The sequence below is a fragment of the Meriones unguiculatus genome, chromosome 3 (genome assembly GCF_030254825.1).
Source record: "Meriones unguiculatus strain TT.TT164.6M chromosome 3, Bangor_MerUng_6.1, whole genome shotgun sequence".
NCBI lineage: Eukaryota > Metazoa > Chordata > Mammalia > Rodentia > Muridae > Meriones > Meriones unguiculatus.
The window spans coordinates 122,298,036-122,323,205 of NC_083351.1; the positions used below are offsets into that span (position 1 = coordinate 122,298,036).

Sequence of the window (25,170 nt, forward strand, 5' to 3'; positions counted from 1 at the left end):
GGTAAGATCCTGTAAGGATGGAAACAGGAAATGCAGGAAGCGAGGCAGTCATGATGGATGCTGTAGGCAATGTTAAGCTAAGCCATTTTGGAAGAATAAGTAAGAGGCTGATAAAGCAGGGATAATGTCACTGTCCCTTCAACTCATGAGCTTACCTCACTCCAGTTGCCTACTGTCCAGTCTGACGGACACAGAATATCTCTGTTACAGGAAACCAGTGCCTTGGGCTTCAGCAGGTGCTGGCAGTCTGTGGCTGGGAGAGCCTGCTCATCAGAGCCCACGGTTTGGATGCACAGCACTGTTCTCTTTTTTTCTCCATAGGGCCCGCATGTCATTGAACAAGCTTCCCACTCCCCTGCCCACCACCTGCAGGCAGACACAGACAGGAGAGAAGATCAGTAAAAGTAAACGTACATTCATTTCTTGGGACGGGAAGCGGGCAAGCATGTATTACAGAGCTGGGAAGTTCTCAGAGGTGACACAGACTCTATGAATATTTTCTACAGATAGGGCCAGTACGACTTGTTCAGTTATGAACTCCAGAGCCCAGCAGAGACCCTGGCATATTCAGTTTCTACAAAAACCATATTTGGGGGCTGAAAAGATGGCTCAGTGTTTTAGAGCACTTGTTGAAGTGCTGGGTTCAATTCCCAGCACCCAGTTCACTGGTATCTGCAAGGCCAGTTCTATAGAGGATCCAATGCCCTACTCTGACCTCCAACATGAGGCACACAAGAGCTGTACATACACACTGGCAGGCAAAACATTTATACACATAGAATTTATATTTTACTTTAATAGAATGATGTCTTTTAAGAGAAAAAAATAAGCTTCCCTTTTAAGTGAAGAATTTTGAGGTTCAAGGTTCCTCTGTGCTACTTCAACCAAGTTTAAGCTTCACTTTCTCATATATTTGCTGAGGGTTGTGACATATGAATCAAATGAAACATATGAATTAAACAAAATACCAATTCATGCAAAGTGAGGAGCACAGAGCACCCCCGCCCCCAGATCCTAATCACTTGTGGCTCATTGGTATTTTGACTGAAGGTATGACATCTTAGTATTCAATCATTCTCTAGATCTCCTGGCTCTTAACCTAATGTTTTTCTATACCACTATGAGGCAGATATAAATGTTCCCCTTTTACTGACTTAGGCAATGTCGAATCCAGCTCATTGACTTTATTTTGCCTTCATATCTTTTGCAACATGCTTGTGCACAGTTTCACCTACTCGTTTGATAAAGGAAAAAAATAACTTAAATATGATAATTTCTTCCATCTCAGAAGTTTCTGAGAAGTTGAGCAGTTGGATAAATCAATGTTTTGGATTCTCTCTGAGGACAAGTTAATGGGTAAGCTCTTTGCTTATGAGTGGTTACTTGAACATTCTGGGATGGGCCAATGGCTACAATGGAGAGCTTTGGAAAATGGCAGGAATCCCTATATCACTCTTGTTTTTCCCTTCTCCCTCATTATGCAAAATTTCCCCAGCACAGAAAACAGAACTAGCCTCTTCTTCCAGTGTAGCTAGGGTCCATCATTGCCTCATGGACACTCAGTTCTTCCATATAAGCTCCTATATAGTAATAGAGTAGGACATTTTCTATTTTCACAGGAAAATAGCATGTGATGGAAAGCTCTCAAATCTTGACCTGGAGAAGGCCTCCTGGCCTTGAAATAATATCCAATTTTGGTAATTGGAAAGATGACAAAGCTTTGTTCTATGCTTTTCACTCACTGCACTGTGTATTTGTACGGTTAGAACTCTTTTCATTCTCACGCTTTTAATCTCAAGGTAAAATTCTTAGAAGAGAACTCTTTCTCAATTCTATTATTTTCTCCAGTTAGCAAGAAATGAAGATCACTGATTTATTCTTTGGTGTTTAATTCTGGTTGCCTTGTACAAATAAAGAGCTAATACTTGACAGTGTGATGTGAAAGCAAATTAATGCCCACTGTATTAACCTAATTACTTTGCCCCACCTCTGACATTTCCAAAGGAGGCCAGGCAGACTACTGAATACATAAAATGTCATTCTGGAAAGCCCCTAATCTGGGCTGACTGAAGGCCTAATTTATCTAATTACTTACTCTGGGGCTTTCAGTTGTGTTATAACAAAGTGATAATGGTCCTTCTTGTTTTCCCTTTCTGGAGTTTCTTCCATAGTCCTTATGTGCTAGTCCTGTGATTACAATGTGTTGCCTATGAACCTGGGGAGCTGACTCAGTGGTTAAGATCTCTGGTTGCTCTTCCAGAGGACCCAGGTTCAATTCCCAGCACCCACATGGCAGCTCATGGCTCTCTGTAAATCCAGTCACAGAGGATCTGACACTCTTAGAGACAGGATTGAATACAAGCAAAACACCAAAATATTTTTGTCTAAAGTTCATGCATTAGAAACTTTTCAGTGCAACAGTGTTGGGAGGTGTGGCCTAATGGGAGTGTTTAGTACCTGAGCACAGAGCCCTTCTGCACAGATTAATGCTACTATAAACTGCTGCCCGTGGGAGTAGGATTGCTCTCCTTAACTCTTCTGTTGTGTGGGGATACATTTCACCTCTCTTGTTCTTTCAACTCTCTTGTTCTTCAGTTGTGTGGAGATAAAACAGGAAGGGCCTCACCAGTGCTGGTGCCTAGATCCTAGAATTCCAGTTTATAAAACACAAGGAATATAATTCTGTTCTTTATAAACTACCCGGTCTATGGTATTCTGTGATAGCAGGGCAAGCTAGACTAATACATCTTGTCAGCTTAAAATGAGGCTCAGCTGCTTTCCATCTTTCTTGCCAAGGTATGTCTTCCAGTCTCAAGTTTCTAACACTGGTTTTCTTTTTTCTTTAATTTTGTTTGTTTGTTTATTTATTATAATTTAGTCACTTTGTATCCCAGGTGTAGCCCCCTCCATCTCCTCCCAATCCCACCCCCTTCCCTCCTCTCCCCCTCTGCTCCTTCCCTAGTCCACACCAACAAATCAAGTCATCCAATAAAAAATGGGGTACAGAGCTAAACAGAGAATTCTCAACAGAGGAATATCGAATGTCAGAGAAACAATTAAAGAAATGCTCAATGCCCTAGTCATACAGGAAATGCAAATCAAAATGATTTGTCTGAGATACCACCTCACACCCATCAGAATGACTAAGATTAAAAAAAAAACCAACAAAAAACTCAAGTGACAACACATGCTGGAAAGGTTGTGGAGAAAGGGGAACCCTACTCCATTGCTGGTGGGAATGTAAGCTTGTACAACCACTCTGGAAATCAATCTGGCGCTTTCTCAGACAACTAGGAATAATACTTCCCCAAGATCCAGCTATACCACTCCTAGGCATATATCCAAAAGAGGCTCAAGTACACAAAAAGGACATTTGCTCAACCATGTTTGTAGCAGCTTTATTTGTAATAGCCAGAAGCTGGAAACAACCTAGATGCCCCTCAACTGAAGAATGGATGCAGAAATTGTGGTACATTTACACAATGGAATATTACTCAGCAATGAAAAATAAGGAAATCATGAAATTTGCAGGTAAATGGTGGGACTTGGAAAGGATCATCCTGAGTGAGTTGTCCTAGAAGCAAAAAGACACACATGGTATATACTCACTCATATAGACATACAACATAGGACAAACCCACTAAAACCTGTGTATCTAAAGAAACTAAGCAAGAGAGAGGACCCTGACTAAAATGTCCAATCCCCATCCTGAAAGGCAAAGAGGATGGACATCCGAAGAAGAAGAAAACAGGAAACAACCTAGGAACCTACCACAGAGGGCCTCTGAAAGCCTCTGCCCTACAGACTATCAAAGCAGATGCTGAGCCTGATGGGCAACTGTTGGACAGAGTGAATGGAATTTTATGTAAGAACTGGGAAATAGTAAGAGCTGGAAAGAACAGGGTCTCCACAAGGAGAGCAGCAGAACAAGAAAATTTGAACACAGGGAACTTCCCAGAGACTCATACTCCAACCAAGGACTATTCATGGAGATAACCCAGAACCCCTGCACAGATGTAGCCCAGGGCAGTTCAGAGTCCAATTGGGTTACATAGTAATGTGAAGAGGGACTGCCTCTGACATAATCTGATTGGCCTGCTCTTTGATCACCTCCCCCTGGGGGGGAGCAGCCTTACCAGGCCATAGTAGAGGACAATGCAGCCACTTTTGATGTGAACTGATGGACTAAGATCAGAAAGGAGAGGAGAACCTCCCCTATCAGTGGACTTGGGGAGTGGCATGCAAGCAGAGGGAGGAGGGAGAGTGGGATTGGGAGGGGAGGAGGGAGAGGCTTATGGGGGGATGCAGAATGAATAAAGTGTAATTGATGAAAAATTTAAAAAAAAGGGAAAAAATAATTTAAGAACCCTAAATGACTTTCAAAAGTGGAGGAAAACATGGAGTTAGTCAATTTATATGGAGCACGTCTCACCCCTGGGGGCAATGGTCTCCTGAACCTATTCAGAACTCGGACACCACCACTGCTAGTTCTAGAACTGATGCAGGATGTTCCAACGAGGGGGTTAAGGCTTCTCATAATATTTCCTATAAGCCCACACCTGTTTGTTTATATCCCCCATTTTTATTCATTATTAGCCAGATAGAGCCAAGTAATTATGGTAATGATACTTGCTTTTTTGCCCAATGCTGGAATGCTAGTAAATTTAGGTATGCCCTGGTTACTTCCATGCCTCGCTGGATGCCTGTGCCCGTTGATGCCCCTCACGCTATGACTCTCTTCAGACAGAAAAGGGATCTTGGAACTACAGCCGCCATTGTTACTGCCATCTCATTGGCGGCTGTTGGAGCTACCACCACGGCATTAGCCACGAGTCATACTGTGCAGACTGCTCAGACCCTGAATAATCTTTTAGCCAATGTAGCTTATGCCTTAGATGTGCAAAAAGGAATTAATGCTCAACTAAAAGGAGGCTTGATGGTGTTCAATCAGAGGAGTGATCTCGTGCAGGAGCAAATTGATACCCTATGGCAAATCGCTCAACTTGGCTGTCAATTAAAGTATGCTGGACTTTGTGTCACTAGCATACAACATGAGAATTTTTCCTGTGCTGCAAATCTGTCTAAACAATTGTCTAGCTATATTTTAGGTAATTGGACTGGAGAATTCGATACTATGATGGACCAGCTGAGAGTGGCCATTGTCATGGTAAATTCTACCAGAGTGGACGCAGGACTAGCCACAGGATTATCATCATGGTTTGCTCCAGCCATGAATCATCTGAAGGAATGGGCGGGCATGGGAGCGTTAGCAGGCCTTCTGGTGTTGGTCTCCTTGGTTTGCCTGTGGCGTATATGCAAGATTAGAGTCTCACAACAGCGTAATGCAGCTATGATCATTCAGGCCTTTACAGCCATTGAAGCAGGACAGTCTCCCCAAGCATGGTTGGTTACCATAAAAAGCTAAAATGTTATGCTCAGGATGCGAGGCTAAGCACTGCATTAAGGGTCAGCCGCTTTTGACCCAGAGAAGAGCAAGTCTGATTGCATGCGGGTTGATGCCCCAGATCCCGCCTCTGAGAAAAAGGTATCGGACGGGTCTGATGCTCTTTAGGTGGATGACACCTAAATGAACATCAGTACAAAGTCCCAATTTATTTCTAATATCAGAGATCAGACCTCTACTCTTGCCTGATGCGTCTAAAACAAAAAGGGGGAACTGTAGAGAGCTGCGTAATGCTGTGCCTTAAAGATGGAGCTGGTTTCTGCCTTCCACCTTCCTGATGGTGAGTGCTCTCTGTCACAAACAACTCCACATTTGGCTAAGGCTGAGGATCTGGCTTGCTTCCATGTATGTGGACCTATCTGCATTGCCCACGTGGCATGCTGGGGTTGGCTACCCAGAGGCTATTTAAGCTGTGGGCTGGCTTTCCCCAGGGTCAGATGATTGTTCAAGGTTCCTGAATAAACTGCATTGAAAAAGAAAAAAAAAAAAAAGAATAGTGCTACCTCAAGATACAGCTATACCACTCCTGGGCATATATCCAAAAAGAGGCTAAACCATACAACAAGGACATTTGCTCAGCTATGTTCATAGCAGCATTATTCATAAAAGGCAGAACCTAGAAACAACCTAGATGTCCCTCAACTGAAGAATGGATGCAGAAATTGTGGTACATTGACACAATGGAATACTACTCAGCAATTAAAAACAAGGAAATCATGAAGTTTGCAGGCAAATGGTGGGAACTAGAAAAGATCATCCTGAGTGACATAACCCAGAAGCAGAAAGACATATATGATATATACTCACTTATAAGTGGATATTTGCCATATAATATAGGATAAACATACTAAGAGGCTGAACCCTCTCTCAGAAGGGCAAACAGAGTAGACATCACGAGTTGGAGAAGACAAGGAACAGGACAGGAACCTTCCACAGAGTGCCTCTGACCCTATACATCATGGAAGGAGATACTTGAGATTCATAGCCAAACTTTGGTCAGAGTGCAGGAAACCTTATGGAAGAAGAGGGAGACAGAAAGACTTGGAGGGGATAGGAACTTCACAAAGAGACCAGCAGCCAAAAATTCTGGGCCGGGGGAGGGAGGTTGCAGAGACCGATACTCCAACAAAGGACCATGCATGGAGAAGACCTAGACCCCCTGCTCAGAGGAAGCCCATAGGCTGCTCGGTTTCCAAGTAGCTTCCTTATTAAGGGGACCATATGTTGTCTTTGACATGATCTCAGTGGCAGGCTCTTTGATCACCTACCCTTGGGGCATGGAGCCTTGCCAGGCTACAGAGGAAGATGATGCAGCCAGCCTTGATGAGACTTGATTGGCTAGGATCAGATGGACGGGTAGGAGGTCTACCACTGGCTTGAAGTCCTTTCAAAGCAGGTTACTTCTTGTTACTTAGACATAACTATAATCACCTGGGAAGAGGGAAACCCTACCAAATTGTCTGTAAGCAAGCGTGTGTGTTGTGGGGGCATTGATTAATGACTGATGTGTGAGGACCCAGAATACAACTCCCCCCGGAACCCTGAACAAGTGGTCCTGAGTGGTGTAATAAAGCAGGATGAGGAAACTGTGGTAAAGAATCTAGTCAGTAGCATTCCTCCATGGGCTCTGCTTCAGTTCCTGCATCTAGGTTTTTACCTCAGCTTTCTATATGATGCATTGTGGTGTGAAAGTGTAAAATGAAACACACCATTTCCTTCTCAGTGACACAGATAAGGACAAGATTCTGCTTGACTAAATGCTGCCTTGTGACATCTATTTTTAACAGAGAAGTCTGAAAAGTCAATTTAAGAATGCCCACCCAAGTCAACGATTATCCTTGATATATGATATCTTTGGCCTCCATTGTCCCGAGGGTGATGTCTGAATTCTCTGGCATCTCGAGAAAGGATACTGCCAGGTTAGATTAGCCCCATATTTTCTTTACTCCTATTTTTTTCTCTTAGTATCTACCCACCCACCCTATGACCCTTACCCAATACTCAAATATAGACTCCTACATGTCCATGCTTTATATGATGTTGAGGCTAATATTTTCTCCACAGTAAATTTCTATTGTGATGGTCCCTATGCTCATGATGTTGGTGAATAAAGTATGTTTTACTTCACTTTAACAAATATGTTTACTTTCATTATACCTAACCATACTATTAGTCAATTGAGTATGCATTGTATATCATGTTCCTTAATCACTAAATGTTATTTGATCTCTTACACACTATGATATAAAATATATATTACAGATTATTACTGTATCAACATTTGGGGAGCTTTAAAAAAGCTGTTAATATCTGTATCTGACTGGACTCAGAATCTCTTGTAGGGAGGGCCAAAATATCAATGCCTTGTAAAAGCTGCCTAGTGAATTATTTCAAATGAGGATTGAAAACTACTGGTGTCCTTCACGCCAAATACATGGATATAACTTTTTATCTCTAAATTTTACCTAAACAATAGACTTTATTGTTTTAGGATGGGCCATAATTAATAAAGAAGAGCATGGCTATGTGTGTGTGTGTGTGATAAAGAAAGAGAGAGAGAGAGAGAGAGAGTCTTGAAGAGTCGAAGAGCCCTTGCATGTCCTAGAATACTTATTTCTGGTTTAGCTAGAGTCCCACCCTAATGAGGACTCAGAACGGACAGGATGGAGAACCTCTGAGCCACTTTATTACCTGTAGCTTCTACCACAGCCCACCGTGCTGTCAAGGGCAACTCTGACTGCTATGAGTCAGGTCACATTACTCTCTCTCCTTCATCACTCAGACAGCTGAGACCAGAAATGCTGCAGAATTACCTTTAATGCATATGAAAGTTTTGCACAACAAAGAGTAATCCAGCCTAAACTCAGAAGTGCTGAAATAGGGAAACCTTGATTGAAGTCTCATGCTGTTCTTTCATGTAGCAAAACCTACACACAGCTGCTGGGGTTGAATGAATAGCTGTGATGTTTATTGAATACTTTGGATGTGCTCATAAATGTAACCTTGCAGAACTTTGTTTTGCTGAAAAACAGAGTCAGAATGAAGTCAGCTAGGCAGAAGGAACACAAATGACCGCTTTCTACAGTCAATATTTCAAAGAAGAGTTTCTTTCTTGGCAGCGCTGGGCCACAAAGCCATTGTTAGAACAAGCCTTATACTTGTTCTAAGGTTTAGATAATTCAACACTTTTATCAGATCTTTAAAAGCAAAATCTGTCTCAGACACTCCTCTGGGGAAGATAAATGAATGTTGAAATTTGATTTAAAAACCAAGATATTACTGAAGAAGAACTGTCTTGAGAAAATAAAAGATGAGGGAGAGAGAGAAAGAGAGAGAGAGAGAGAGAGAGAGAGAGAGAGAGAGAGAGAGAGAAAGGTGATAATTTTTTGGAGAGAGAAATCACAGATCTGGATGATGGATGTGAGCTTTTCAGACATCACAGAAATCAGGTGACCAAGGAAGATGCATTAGAACTTCAAGTTAAGGAATTAACTACTGTGCTGAATTTGTAAAAGCACATACTACCAACCAAGCAACCTTTGTTTATTATTTTTATTTTTAAAGAAACTTAATACATTTATTTAAGAAAAAGCCCTTTAAGCCCTTTGTGACTTTGAGCACACAAAACTTAGCTTTTATAGCTAGTCTTTTCTGTTTGCTCATCGAATTGTTCCATTTTGTTGATATCTTTTCTTTGACTTACTTTCTTTCCTTCTTTTTATCTTTCAGGGGAGGGTAAGTCTTGCTATGTAGCCCAAACAACCTCATTCTCTTCCTACTTCTGCCTCCTGACTCTTGGGATTACAGGTGTGTGCTACCAGGCCTGGCCCATATGTGACTTTGTTACCTTTGCTAAAGAGTTTAGTCTATATCGTTAAATAAAGAGATATAACTATAAGAAAAGGATTGTATGTATATAGCATAGTAACAAAAATAATTTTTGTAGAAATTTCAATACAGTCAGACAGCAGGAGTCAAGTAACTGCCTAGGTGCACATATTACTGATTTTTAAATATAGTGTGTATATGTGCATATATGTTTATGTATGTGTGCATGCATGTGCATGTATTTTGTGTGTACCTATTCTTGGATATAAAATAAGGGCAAGCATTTTACTTCAGAGCCAGAAAAGAAGATATAACTGGATTTCTTAGCATCTTCCTTTGAAGGTTGTGCCATTAGCTTGAGTGCAAACTGAGCCAACTCAGACTTGACCTGTTAATTTTGTTGATCTTTACCAACCACAAGCTGGGCCTCTGGCACTAACCATGCATAGATATAACCTCAAAAAAGAAAGACCCAGTAGTACCTTAGGAAAGAGATACCAGCAAAGGGAAACATAGTTTAAATTGAAGTAAAAACACCATTCAATGGCAGGATCTTAAAGGATTTGTCAAATTGCTTATGTCTTTCTCTTCTTCCTTAAGTACAATCTTAAAATTATTTGGTGAAAGTTGGAAGAAATGCTGTTTCTGACACAACAGCAGATGCTAGGGAATAACTATTCCCAGATGTGTTGTTGATCTGGAAGAGGCAGGGGCAGCATTACAGGCAGATCTTCTGCTCTGCAAGAAAGCCTGACCCTGGATGTCTCATTTGCACTGGCTGGGCTTGCACAGTAGCACCTGGCTCCTATCAGTGCTTCCATTCTAACTGCCATGGCTGCATGACTGACTGCAGGAGAGAAGGCTGGCAGGTGGACCATTTCCAATTTTGTTGTGTACCAAGAAGGTCCATTTATAAGCTCAGATTAAGAAGCATTGCAGGAGAAAATATCCATAAGTGTATTCTGACCCACTGCTCTCAGATCCAAGAAGTAACGAGATGCCAGTTCATTATAAAGCTTCAGGCGGGGGAAGGATTCTGTGTACAGGAACTGGGAGCCCAAGTCCTGGGTGAAGCTCTTGACTATAGCCCCAGCCCTGACAGGCCTGCATTCTCCTCTTTTGGGAAGCCTGAAGTGACAGAGGGCACAGCCATTTCAGAGGATGAATATGAAAGTTCTAGATTTAACGGGGGAGGGGCATGCCCTTGGAAAACCAAATCACTGGCTAGTTAAACAACTTCTGGGTGAACGCTGTGAACATTACCTTCAACACTTTGAGAGTGGGTCTCAGCAAATAAAAACACACAGTGTATCCGCTTTGGAAGAAGAGTTGCTCTCTGGAAAGAAAATGCCCTGATGGCTTGCCACAGGCTGAGAGAACAGCCACAGAAACCTCTCATGTCTTTCCTGCACTAACTTTAACAACATAGCCCGCGATTACTGCGGAGCATTGGAGCACTATTAAATGAGGTGCCTGGGCAGGTGACACACGGAGGTCCAGCTGTGTTACCTGGGCGGACAATCCTTTTCATAGCATGTCTTCTGTCTCCCGCTGGGCTGCGTTTCTGGGTTACAGAAAGTAGCCTTCACTATCCCGTGGCCCTTCTTGACACAATGAATAGCCTGCCGGCGAATACCTGGGGAAAGAACCACACACTCTAAGTTCTGAAACCATGTGAGAGCTACTGTACAAGAAACACACGTCTTCAAAGAGGCCATGGGTAAAGGCTGGATCTGGCGGCTCAGTCCTAGTGGAGCCTCCACATGGTTCCAGCGCCCAGACCTTTGAGTGACTTGTACAGAGTCATTGCAGTCTTTGTGTCTCTCTAACTGAGAGGCCTAACATATGGGAGTAGAGATTTTTCCATCCTTTAGACGCCCTTCACAAACAGTCTCTGAGTTTGATGAAGGGGTGGTACTCACCACATTAAACTGAAGAAACAGCTGTACGGACCGAATGGATGCCAGCTCTCCTTCCTTCTCTATTCAAGACCAATCCACTTAGCTTCCTTAGATCACAGAACACTGACTTTTTTTCATCTCCTCTCCTGGGCTGCTGTCGTTTCTTTTTCTTTTTTGTTTCTTCCTTCCAGACGTAGTCTGTTTTTCCCAGCACCCTGCTCTTAACTCTTGAAGTGATCTTGCGGATGACTGTGGTATCCATTGAGGTCTGGAAATTGGACTGCTATCTTTTTGGCTAACTGCCCCTCTCCTAATTTTCCTGGGCTAGGGCTGGTAGCCTTGTTTCCCTCACATTCCAGTGTTTATGGGCAGTATTTACCTGCTTTAATTTCTCCAAACCCTTCCATGCCCGTGAAAGTAGCCAAAGTAGTGAGTCAGTCTGCCAACTGTTTCCTGCTGGGGTCTCTAATTTATATTATCTCCTTTACAACAACAAACTTAATAGTTTAGAGTAAAAAAAAAAAAAAAAAAGCAAACATTATTACTCTTCAGTGGCATGCTCATTAGTCTGAAATCCAATTTTGGAACAGTGGCAGCTCTCTCTAACATGGGCTGTCATAAAAGCTTTAGTGGAGGGGGTTAGAGTAAGGTCATGCTTTTAAGAATAATTACTATTATGTAACACTGCAAATTCAGAAAGTATGATATTAGACTGTTTCTGAAGGAGTGTGATTTTTTTTCTGTAAAAATAAAAATTCATGGCTTGGCATTTGTTCTTCTTTTTTTTCAAACTGGACACACTGATCTCAAAGAAGTTTTACTAACTAAGGCTGCCAATAAACCTGTGTGATGTCATAGGACTAAATTATTTCTCATCTGAAGATGCTTCCTTGAAACTTCTACTTCTAAGGTGGAAAGTTAGACCTGGGAGATGGCTCATTTAGGCCACTTGCAGCAAGGCTGACAACCTGAATTTGATTTTCAGACCCCACAATGAGGAAAGAGACAGCGAATTTCTGTCAGTTGTCCTCTGACCACCATATACCCGCAGTGACATCTGTGTGCCTGCGTGCACACACACACACACACACACACACTACTATTTCCAGAAGATTGTAAGACCCTTTTAAATACTTGATAAATCATACTGGGCATTAGTGGTATTGAGCCAATTGAGTGCCTTGATTTTAAACCTGTCACCATGCTTTAGAATTGGTCATCTCGGGAGGAAATATGCCTTGAAAGAAGGGAAAGTTAAGTTCCTCATGAAAAACAAGTGCAGAAACACGGTTTATTATAATCTCAACTTAATATTGAGAGTTTTAAAATGGAGTCTGCAATGCAGTTAATTTGTTTAAGATGTTTTAAATTAAACATTTACGTTAGAATAAGTTATACAAAACAATTGAAGAATGCTTGACAAACGGAAGTGCAGAATTTTCGAAATGTCAAAACTTAAAAAAGATCAAAGAGGCTCCAGGCAGTGCCTAAGCACTTCATCTGACAGGACTTAATACTTTATCAACTCCATCTTTGAAGTACCGAATAAGCTGGAGTTCCTTACACCCACACAGGTGACAATAATATCAGTATGAGCTAAAGTTCACAACAGCACAAAAATTAGAATTCTAAGACTGCACATAAAATGATTTTAATACTGTAAAATGATAACAATTTTGCAAATCAATAGATTTATCATAAATAAACCTCTTCATAAATACCAGTACAGAGAAATAACACTCACTTCACAGGAAGAAGAAAAGCGTGAGGACTGAATAACCATTGAGGTTGTTGATAAGCACAACTCATTCCACCCACTTTCAACTTCAGTTTCCAGGAGCATTATTTTCCTGACTCCCCTAGCTCTGTTGGCTCCATTTTCTTCAAGCAGTGAATTCCTATCTATCCACCACAACACAAACTCGGTCTAGGAAAGCGTGCAACCTGCCACTACTAGTGTGTGTGTGTGTGTGTGAGAGAGAGAGAGAGAGAGGGAGAGAGAGGCAGACAGACATGCAGAGGCAGAGAGAAAGAGAGACAGAGAGAGGTCTAGCAACAGTAGGTACCACATCAACCTCATAAGAACCACAACTGGGTTTGAGTCTTCTTTTAATGTATAGTTTCTGAGTGTTCTCTGACAATCTCTCTAAGTTTCTCAAGCCTCAGTTTCTTTGTCCTCACTAATTTGATAATGCTAAGATTATAATAGGGAGTGCTGTGGGGATAACTATATACATACTATATTATATAATATACAATTTACTATATAACATATTTAATATATGATAATAAATTATGATATAAATATAATATATTTATATAATATATAATATATACATGAATATACATACATGTACATGTATGTAATATATATGGGGTATCAACTCTCTCTGAAGACACTGAATAATTCAGGTTTTGCAGTCAAGGTTGAACGCACACTGAGATTGAGATGTAGAGGAGATTTTATTCATCCAATCCACTTAAACCTGTTTCTCTACACCCTATAATTCAATTTTCTAAATGATTGACCCCACTTTGTCATAATTCTTCTTTTCCAGCTCAAAAACTTCTCTGACTTTTTACTGACTTTAACTATTAATTAGCTATGCATTAACATGCTTGATTTTTGTCACTGGTCATTGCTAACATCTTCATAAATCCCATAAATATAAAAGCCAATACCATTTTCCCCATTGAAATGCCAGTGATCTGATCACATCATTTTGTAAATGGATTATGTTAAAAGCAACTTTGGAAAAAAAGGTGAAAATTTGTCCAGGTTAAAAAAAAATTGACTATGCTTGAAGAACTTTAATGGTGTTAGGGAAAAAAAAAATGTTTCTGTCCTCCACAGGAACCATTCACAAAATTAAGCAAAACCAGTCTTCCAGACCAACCGTGGCTCCCTTTCTGTAGCCACTGCGTGAAAGTCAGGCGAATCACACAATTAAAGAAAATCAGAAAAGCCTGCAAAATCCCACAACACTTAGCAGCTAACCGGTTAAAGCAGGCATTCAGCATTTCACAGAACACCGTGAGCGAGCACGGCAGCAACCGACAAAATGCAAGCTGCTGTAATATTAGAGAACAAAATGAGAGCCCTATAATCAAAGAGGGCCTAATCTCTGCAGGCTGCACAGGGTACAAAAGCAGTGGGACATAGGGGACCAGCATAATGAGAGACCATTAGATTAGCCACAGTGGTGCCAGCCAGCCAGCTACTAGATTTCTTGTTCTCTCCTTTTTATGATTTTGGTAAACTATATCTCATCTTCACTTGCTAACATATTTTAAAACTGCCTTGATAGTTTTACTATCCTCATGGAGTCTTGCATCAAAAAGTGCCTTCAAGTTTTTGTTTGAACAGGATGAACCAAAACATTATCCAGTGGTAACTAACCACTGTTTCCAGAGGGCAGGCCCCAACTTAAGAGGTGTCAAGGATGCTGCATGATTACACTAATTTTGTGGTACCCACACTGACCTCTGATTTTGTGGTTCCCCTCCACCACCATTTGGTCCTTTGCGTTTTCCATTTTTTCCCTATGTTACCCTATAGTTTTATAATGTAGAAAGTTTTAACTTAAATATATATAATGACAAATGGCCACTGAGTCTGTCGCTGTTCTGTCTCCGGTCTTTGTGTTTCACATTGTGTGCCCTGTGTGAATATCAGTGTCCTGTCCTCCATGTGTCTGGGGTAGTGACTAACATAGATAGCCAGGATTTTCTCTGCCGGAGCCAGAGATCTCCCAGTAATTGCAATAGGCAGTGTGTTGAAGTTCACATGCTCACTAGGAACATCCCATGAAGGCTTTGCAATCGGAATGAAGTTTACTCATCCAGGCAGGGATGGTGCTGAAGGACCAGGCTGTAACAAGCAAAACCAAATGTTGAATTGAAATTAGTTAAGGATGTTCTATTTCCTACCTAACTTCGGAAGTCGCAGTATGGTCACTGCAAACCCAGCTGCTTAGCTCTCGGTCCCTGATGCTCTGAAATAACAAACCCAAGCTCATTAAATCCAGAAACAGAAGAAGGTGGAGGATGCTCTGCTTTTCTGTGGAGTCTCAGATAACTAGCACTCGGTGAATTTCATTATGTGTGGTCTGGGACAAGTAATTTAAGCAGAACGTTTAAACATGAACTTCCCTGAGAGCTGAGAAGAAGAGGGAATCACAGGTTGAAAATGTACTTGGAACTACATTCACAGTGACTTCATTTTTCTCATGAATGATCCCCAGGGAAAGTATTTGACACTCCAATTTATTTCCTGCTAAAAATTGCCTTTGCTTCTCTGGGAGCCTGGCCCATGCTGGGCCACAGGCCAGGGCATTGCTGGAGACCACTATGGGAATCAAGGATGGATTGTCTAGGGACACCTGTGTAACAGCTGCCAGACTGCACCTTGGGCCTAGAATGATTTCTATGTTAACAGTTTTAAAACCTTATATATGTAAAGATGCATGATGCATATATGTAAAAATACATTATGCGAATGCATGAAGGACTCAAAGAGTAAATAGATTCGGTTTAAAATAGACATTTTGGAGAGATGGCTCCGCCTCGTGTGTACTGCTCTTGCAGAGAACCCAAGTTCGTTTTTCTGCACTCGTATCAGGCGGCTCACAACTGCTGTATAGCTCCAGTTCCAGGGAGCTAACATCTCTAGCTTCTGCAGGAACTTTCACAAATATTCCTGTACTCTATTCTCACACAGACAATTAAAAACAAAAGAATTTTTTAAGCAGACATTTTATTCTTATGAGATCTAAAAGCTGTACCTAGCTTTCTGTGCTAAACTGGGGAAAGGATGAATTGTTTATGAGCTACGTTATGCATGACCCAACTTCTGATTCTGGACCCTATTCTATGATTGCTTCCTGGGGTAGGGAAACAAGGGATGAGGCCACATAGGGTAAGAAGGAAGCCTGTGGAGGAGAAGAATGGCTTCCTGGCATGTTACCTCCTTCATTTTGATTTCCATTGCTACATTACACACTTTGGCTATCTGCTATGCAAGTGCTCTGGTTTTATAGGCAGAAATTCCAGGAAGGAGGCAAGAAGTTCCAGAACAGACTCAAGTGTGGTCCAAATTCAGGCACAGAAATAAAGCTTCCTCAGACAACATTATTTCTAAAGCTCCACATACCAAGAGGCATAGCCTCTGCCTTCAAGAGCCTTGGCAAAGTTCATACATCATGCAGGTGATGTCTGCACTTTCCAAGTGTCCTCTGGTGTCTTTGTATATCCCAGTCTCCCCTTGAGTGGAGTGGTACCCATGTAATCAAAGCAGACCAATGAGATTTAAACAGGGTACCTATTCCTTTAAGCCACAGAAAAACCCAGTCACTGCTCAAAAGGATGTCTTAGGATCCCTCTGTGAGACCCTGGAGACCAGAAGGCACAGGATGAAAATACTGGCTTAGATCACCTCCTTGGCCTACTCCAAAGCTGGTGGTGTTTCCAAGTGGAAGCAGCTGTTTCTTACCTGTTCCACATGTCACACTGCATTCTGTCCAGCGGCCAAATTGCCAGGAGTACAACAACTTCTCCACATCATTGTCAAGCCCATCCTTCCGGACTGTGTACTCATACTTGATACCAGGATTAGTCACCTGGAATAGCAGCTAAAATGCGAGAGAAGAGTCATGTCAAACTGTCTTGAATATAGATTGCAAACCAGTCATTTAAAAGTATACCCAGAAGCTAGACAGATGGAGAAGTAGGTAAAGTGGACGCCATTCACCCGTGCAGAAAGCCAGGCATGGGTGTGTGCACCTCTAATTCCAGGACTAGGGAAGCAGAGATAGGAAGATCCCCAGGGTTTGCTGGCCAGCCAGTCTAACTGAATCAGCAAGCACCTGGTTTAGTGAGAGACTTGTCTCAAAAAAGCCAAATAAACTAAGGCAAGCTATTGAGAAAGATGGCCCAACTGACGCTGACCTCTGGTATATTTGCACTCCTGCAATACATGTACATGCATGGATACTTGTACACCAAACATCACAGAATGTCTCTCATTGGCAGTAGTTATAGTAGGCACTGCTAAAAGGTTCTCTACCAACATCTATATTTGTCTAGCTACATCAACTTTTGCTGTCTATAATCACACAATCTCCTTCTGTAGTTCATTGGCTAAAATACCATGGAAGTTTAATCCAGAATTTAAATCATATGGACACTACACTATGGGGTTGAGCCAAATGTCTCCTGTCCCCTGTGTGCTTACTAACTTCAGGAATTTGGGTAAATGCCTCAGTTTTTTTTTTTTTTACTTTCAAAACAGATCTAAGAAGTACTTACTTGTGTGTTTCTCATCAGGGTTAAGTGAATACGTATACGGAAACTGATTATTACCTGACATGAAGTTAGCTCTCAGATATTAACTTACATTACAGCTCTGTGTTAATGAGGTTCCTTCTCTAGTTCTTAGGTTGGGTAGTAGTTTTAATATACAGTAGCTCTGAGATAAAAAAGGATAACCTTGACCACCGTCTTCTGCCTTCTCGTTCTGATTTGGCCTCCCTCAGGTTTTAGAATGTGGCTGAATCTGACTCTGTTGGACTGTCTCTCATTGCCAACTTACTTTGTGCTGCCCAATACAGGCATCCTATTTTCTACATTTCTATGCTTAACAAGGACAAAACCCATGATCCTTTGCAAAGCTGGTACTATGATGTGAGCCTGCCTTGTTCCAAGAGTTTCACAAAGCAAACACTACCTGACAACCAAAGTTGTCACCACAGTTCATCACCACTGCTAGGAAGCCACAATGAGGCACTTTAAATACACAAGGAATAAATCAGCCTGAGAACTACATTCCAACTTCCAGATGGTTTGGGGGTTCTGAGTTTTGTTGCTGGGGCTTCCACAGTTCTAAAGAACAAAGAAGGAACAGCACAAACATCTTTCTCCCTCCCTGCTTTTTGTTAAGGAAATTAATGAGTCACAGTTAATGTCCTCTGCTAAACAGCTTAAGAGGGAAGTGAGAAGGATGCCCCTGAGCAGCATACTGGCCAGCATCTCCTTCCCTTCAGCATTACCTGGAGCCATACTGATTCATTGGTGGGGCCTGGAGCCATCAGCTTTTCCAGATCTCCTTTCCTGTCGTACTGGAAGACAGTGCCGGCCAGCTTATAATTTCCATTCCACTGGATAATAAACCCCCCATTGAGGTAATATTTTTCTGGATCTTCACTCCTAATGGCCAGGAAGTTTCCAGCTGCCTTGATTTCCATTACCCTTATATCCCTTGCCCCTTTGGGAATAAGTCCAATGTCGACGTAACCTGTGGACAAAAGAGACACGAATGAAGGAGGCTTGCTAGTGTCTCAGCTAAAGCTGCCTGTTATCCTGAGCATCTGCATCCCTCAGTGCCCATGCTTGAGTGGCCACCGGGATGGGTAGAAACAGCAACTATGAAGAACTAGAATGAGACTAACCAGTGAAAGAATTCTTAGGCGCTTAATGACTTAGTGTATAGACGGTTCTATGAGGATAGGTGATTAAATACAGATGGGACTCAGAAGATTTGCGGCTGACATAGCATTTGTGTGTGTGTGTGTGTGTGTGCGATTCTGTATGAATGTTTCAAAATTTCTCAGCTCCAATCTAGTTTCCCATTGGAATTCCCCCTTCCTCCTTTTATTCTTGCCATCAATTAGCTCTCCCAGATTTTTCTTCCTCGGCATCACCATCAGGTCAAAAACAGCTTCTTGGATATAATGTAATCCAAACTGAAATCCATTATGACCTTCTGGAAGGTAACCTTGGATTGAGTGCCACCGGGCTTGTTTCAATCAGCGCATAACAAAAACCCAAGTTCTCTGCCCTGCTTTCTACCTCATTGCACAATTCTCTTCACTAGGAAGCCTTGGCTCCTCATTTTCTCCTGTTTTACAAAATGACAAATTCATAACTTAGATTCAGTGCTGTCATCCAGGCTTCTAAAAAACATGTATCTGTTTTAAAGGATTGATCGACTCTGGCTGCAATCTTCTGCTTAATGGCTGTCATAGGAGGAGGCACGCCGGTGAGAGAAGAAACAGACATGGTGGTCGCCTTTCTTCACCGGCTCCTTATGCTCCATGCTACTTACGCTTCCCGAGAACCATGGCTTCATAGGATGGAAGGAACATGGGCTTTAGGATGGCCTTGTGTTCCAGTCTGTAAACTGTTGTGGATATAAACATGACTTTATTTTAATCCCTGGTGTGGGATGTGGGACTGATTCAGATTGTCCACAGCAGCAAAATATTTGCCTCATGCAGGCTCTGAGAGGAGCTCTTTGTCAGCTGCAGATAGTTTAAATCTGAGGACTCTGGAGAGAGAATAAATGCCAGAGCCCAGAGAGTGTGGAGTAGCTCTGAGAAAGAACAAGGCTGTTGCTTCTCCCCTGTGACTCCTGTTGCTGTTGATGCAGTGAGACAAGAGGATTGGACTGGCTCCAAGGAATCCAATCCCCCTAACCATCAGGAAACAGCCAAGAGAACTGTGCTCTCTCTCCTACTCATGCTTTTTCTATCCTACCTGCTTTTTCTCTCTCCTCTTGGCTGTTGTAAGGGATTGGGGTGGAATAGGGAGGAAGAGTTATAAGAAATGTAAATAAAAGTTGTTTTTTTTTTAAGTATGTAAACAGTGCACAGCAGATCTAGGTCTATGAAGTTCGTCCATCTGTCTAACTTCTTTGAATCTCTTCTGCACAGTCACAGGAACTGGAGAGTGATCTTAGAGACTTCTCAGCCATCATTCTACATAAGATTGATGGTGTCTGCTAGTAGCAACCAAAACAACATTCATTAGAGGCCCGATGCTCACAATACATGTGAGTAAGTTCCTGAGGAAGCATGAATTTTTAGATCCATCTTCCGGTGTCTCACTTGAGAGCTGTGGCATGTAGATACAGCTCTGTGTTCAACATGAGTCACAGGATGAGGAAGAGCTACATTAAAATCACTGTTCCTAAAAGATCTTTTGAAAGGCTGAGTTGCTCTGCCTCAGATTTAGCCTTAATTATTTCAAAAGTGTGACATTCTCAGGATACATGGTAAGACATCACAACTACTGAACTAGAAGTCAGTAGGAAGGAAAGGCAGGAGAAGGCTCAAAAATGAATAGTGACTTTGTACTTACTTTTGGGGTAAAGGATTAGAGTCTTAGTCATGGAAGCATTTCAATATGAAAACTCTAGAGTGTCTAACTACCCTCCCCCTCTCCCTTCCAAACCAACCTAAGACTTCCTGGGGGGAAATAATAAGACAGGATGACTATCCAGCCTCCTATAGCCAGTCTCCAAGCGTACTTTGGTTCTAAGACAGTCACATTACCGCTGTGTACTACCTTCTTCCTCAAGTCCTCTCTGGAATGTGTGTGTGTATGTGATTCTCTTAGCTACTTGCAGTTCCTTGTCCAGCCCCTTATTACTTTAATTAATTTATATTAATGTTATGGTTGGTAGCACTGAGGTAATTTGTAGAAAGCAACTTTATATGTTGTCAGAGAATTAGACTTACCAAGATGTTGATCTCTTGGCAATATGTACCTCTCCAAAGCCACACAGCTCTCCCTGTTCTCCCAAGTCAGCAGCAAACACAGTGAACTTTGTGGTGTACCATGTGAGTAATTTTCAGCCTCAAAGTAATATCATTTCTTCCCAAAAGTATCTCTTTTGTCCCCACCCCTAATTAGCCATGTTACTTATTCCTAAATTGCTGCATCCTTCCTCCTTCTGCCTGTTCAATGGATGTCCTAGGAGGGTTCCATTCATTCAGATCTTCAGAATATGCATTGTTGTGGAATTGGGAAGGCAGCAATAGCACAACCTATGGGTGTCAATCTCTAATGTCCATTTCACTTCCAACCAATAAGATGGGTGACAGAGACTAGTGAGACATTTTTGTGAGAAATAAATGCATGAATGCTAGTAGGTGGGATCTGGTGGGGAGTCTGGTAGAGTCTGACGGGGTCTGGTAGGATCTGGTCTGCCAGGTACACAACATCATTCCAGGAAGATGCTATTATCATATTCCAGGAATCACCCATCCTAAATGTGTAGATGTTGGCATCGAGAGTTTATACTATAGAACAGGGACTTCCTTTGTCCCTTTTCTGTTATCGAAACTGCCGAAATTATTTTTATTTTTCATGCCATTTATGTAAATGAAATTATAAGTGCGGTGTAGTAATCAGAAAAAACTAAGCTTTTTTTAAAATATTGTGCACAGAGTTCTAATAATGTTATTATATGCAACAAATATACTAAACTTGTGTATTGTATGTGAGAGTATTTGTGTTTGTGATTAAAGATTTATTTTATTATAACTGCTCTAGATAAAAAAAAATTAAGATGCAAGAATATACTGGTTATGATTAAATAAAGGAGATAGGAGTCAAGGCTGATCTTGTAGGCACTGAGTTAAGGGTGCTCACAGATGTGGCCTCTCATTGCCAGCAACAAGACACAGAAGGCCAGTAGGAGCAAGGCCAGAACTTAATAATATTGGTTGTAACCTGGAAGAGAAGTGTAGAGAAGCCAAAGAAGGAGAGAGAAGCAGTCCAGAATGGTAATTTTAAGAACTCCAAGATGTTAAACAGTGTCAGAAAAGAGGAGCTGAGTTTAAAGACAAAGTAGATAAGGCATGTCTAGGAACCCAAGCAGTAGAAACAAACCAAGGATGAGAAAACTGCATTACAGAGGGTTTACATCAATGAAAATGGGCCACAGCTGGGTGCAGTGGTAGACACCTATGAGCCCAGCACTTGGGGAGCCAGAGGCAGGTGTATCTCTGTAAGCTCGAAGCCAGCCTGGTCTACAAAGAAAGTCCAGGACAGCCAATGCTACACAGAGAACCCCGGCCTCAAAAAAGAAGAAAAGGAGGAAAGGAAGAAAGAAAATGGGCCACAAGGTGAGATGGAGAGCTGGTTCAGCAGTTAGGAGTGCATATTGCCTCTCAAGAATGCCTGAGTTTGGTTTCCTGAAGCCCTCTTTAAGCCTCCGAGGTCATGACACTCATCCTTACACACACACAGACACACACAAATTAAATTAAATTAAATCTTTTTTTTTTAAAATAGGCTGTAAAATTTTATGGTGAATATTAGTATCTGAATAATAAGCCTGGGACACCTTTGGGAGAAAAATTAGCATAATGGTCCATCAACTTCCTTTTGAAGCAGAAAATTTGTTTAATTTTCAAATACAGGTTAAAAGTCAGAGCAGCATCCGTACCCTGTTTTCCTCCCTGATATAAAACAGAGATGACAGCAGAGAGAGTCACTATTATACTCATTTTCCTTCAGCAGATGCCCAATTGTTTCAATTGGGTATTGAGTAAATGAATAAACAAGTCAGGCAACTTTAGTATCTGCTACTTTGCCCTAAGTTCTTCTAATTGCAGACACTTCTTATCACAGTAATTATTGTCTGCCTCTCAATGCTAATGATTTTCTTTTTCTTTTCTTTTCATGAACAATGGAAAATGAAGCTACTACGAGGCTTTATAAGAAGGGGTAGCCAATGTAGCCCAAGTCTGGCGTGAAGTAGAAATCAAGATGGTATCATTCAGTACACAGCATCAAGTCTGTTGAATAAGATTCCCTTCTACAGAGAAAGACAGGAATTTAGTTGGAGTGTCTCAAGGAGGCAACAGGTCTGGAAACTTTTTCATGGACACTGTGCAACTTCAGTACAAAGATATCTACAGACATAACACGCCCACAGAATATTAGGACTACAGAGAAAAATGTCAGTCAAGGTCAGTAGGGATTTCGGAAGCTGGGGACCCCTCATTTCTTGCCTCCTAACCTATTTTAATTCTGCATGATCCCTTCTCCTTCTTAGGTGTACTTAAACAAATGACAAAAGAATTTGACCAACACTTCATGCCCCCGTAACTGATGGTAGTAGCAGTGACTGCTCCTACAGTGAGAAAGAAGTGGAGGAGGAAGAAGGGTTGGGTCTGACTATCACAGACATTTTAATTGAAACTCTTTTTAAAATAACTCTTCTAAGAAGAGCCGTGAGCAAAGCACATAGAAGTGGCCAATCCCCAAAAGAGTAGTTTTCTTTTAAGACACCAAAGCAAAAGGGTAAGGGGGGAAAAAAAACTAACTTAGAAGAGCCAATGAACTGCTGTCCTTTATTAGCAAAAGAGTTTGGAATTCATTTTAAGGAAAACTCATTTTACCTAAATTTCTATGAGCACTTACCGAATACATACTCCAGATAGAGACTGTAGTTGTCTGGAGTTGAGTGAGGTAGAGACAAATACCAAAAAGACAATTCTATTCCTAGTTAATAACTACCTTGAGTTAAAAGAATAAAATATAGGTGAGACGTGGCAGAACAGCTGAAGAATAAATACAGGGAAGTAGATAATAAACAATCTCCCTATATATTTTTGCACTTCACACAAGTCCATCACACCAATTCAATGTAAATATATTTTATTATTCTTTTGCAGCATGCCTGTCCCTCATTTGCATGATGGAAAAGTGGTAGGCAGTGCCCCCCTTCTTGTGTCAAAGTTCATTAATCAGGACGCAAAGATGGGATCTGGTAAGCATCCTGTGGTCTGTGGACACAGACCTTCTTAGTGCATGTTGCAGTTCAGAGTGAAACTCCATCCACTCCCCTATGCACTAAGAGGGGCAAGATCAGAGGTCTATGAGAATCCTGCAGTCATGGGCAGTGTAACGCTAACACCAATCCATGGGTGCCAAAGACCACTCAAGTATTTCAAGCAGCAAATAGAAGAAAGAGAACTTATAATACAAGTCTCAGCTGTTAAATGCTTAGTGGTAGAATGTGACTAGAAGTGCAGGCCAAGCTATTTATAATCTTCTTTTCTTATTCCAAGACACTAGAAAAGAAGAAAAACAAACAAGAAAATAAACCAACAGCAGAAATAAAGTGCAATTCCCTAAGACATTAGAAGGTCAAATAGAGAAAATGTAGAAACGACAGCTTGGGTCATCATGTAAGAAGTACAGCATAGCAGAGACCAAAATTACAATCTCTATGGAGAAATGGACCAGAGGTTAGAAAACAAAACATGATTTTAGTTTGACATTTTATAATTTAGGTTAATGTGACCACATCTAAATAAAAGAAAATATCGACAAAATGCCTTTGTTTAGATTAAAGAGATAGCCACCACATGATGCTTATCATAAATTTAACACATACTGGATAATCATCTTCACCCCCAGAAAGTAATTAGAAAGATATGTTCCATCCAGAATAAAGCTATCAGTGAAATGAGAAATGCAGTCTGTGAACGGTAATACTTAAAGGGCAGGGCAAGACTTTTACGATTTGACATTAATCAGTCAAATTGAAAAGACAAGGATAGAACTTAGATAAATTTAGACTATCTGCTGTGTATTCTATGGAGGCAGTGAGTAATGTAATCAGTTGAAGAAAACACTCAGTACTCATGGAATTACACTTAGGGACTTCCTGAGCACTAAACATGTCTAGGAGAGAGACACTGCCTTAGTAGGACCCAGAAACTAGTACCCCTTTATATCTGAAGGTGGCCATCATTTCTGGTTCTGATATGGCCTCTAGGAAGCCGGCGATACTTCTTATCCAGGATCTACTTCAGTCCTGTAGGCCAGACTGCCTGTTCCCAGCACCCATCCTTCTACAGAACCAGGAGAATGAACTTCCGCCGCCACACCTTGATCAGCAGAAACGGCTCATCACCATCCCATCTCTTCCTTCTCCACACGGGAAAATGCAAATGTAGAGTTCTGGGTCTGAGCACCAGCTTGATGACCTGACCCTTCTTGGCTTCTTTCCATTCGCTGCTGTTTCCCAGGGCCTCCTATCCCCTAAACAATTATTTATATCAGAACTCTTGTTTCACAGTCTTTCTGGGGAGGCTCAATTAAAATATCCCGAGTTGTCGTCATCTTAAGACTTTACCAGCTAAAGATCATGGCTGGTATGAAGGCACCATGAGAACTACT

At 41.5% G+C, this 25,170-nt stretch overlaps 1 protein-coding gene across 1 annotated transcript in view; it reads right to left on the minus strand.

Moving 5' to 3' along the window:
- Positions 1 to 25,170, minus strand: part of Adamts12 (ADAM metallopeptidase with thrombospondin type 1 motif 12) — a 286,260-nt gene that overhangs the window by 71,165 nt on the left and 189,925 nt on the right. Inside the window, exons 15-18 of the mRNA XM_021649372.2 lie at positions 18,240 to 18,484; positions 16,685 to 16,823; positions 10,802 to 10,928; positions 156 to 366 (exon numbers count right to left, since the gene is read on the minus strand). Coding sequence (XP_021505047.1) covers positions 156 to 366; positions 10,802 to 10,928; positions 16,685 to 16,823; positions 18,240 to 18,484 — 722 coding nt within the window. The remainder of the gene's footprint in view (positions 1 to 155; positions 367 to 10,801; positions 10,929 to 16,684; positions 16,824 to 18,239; positions 18,485 to 25,170) is intronic.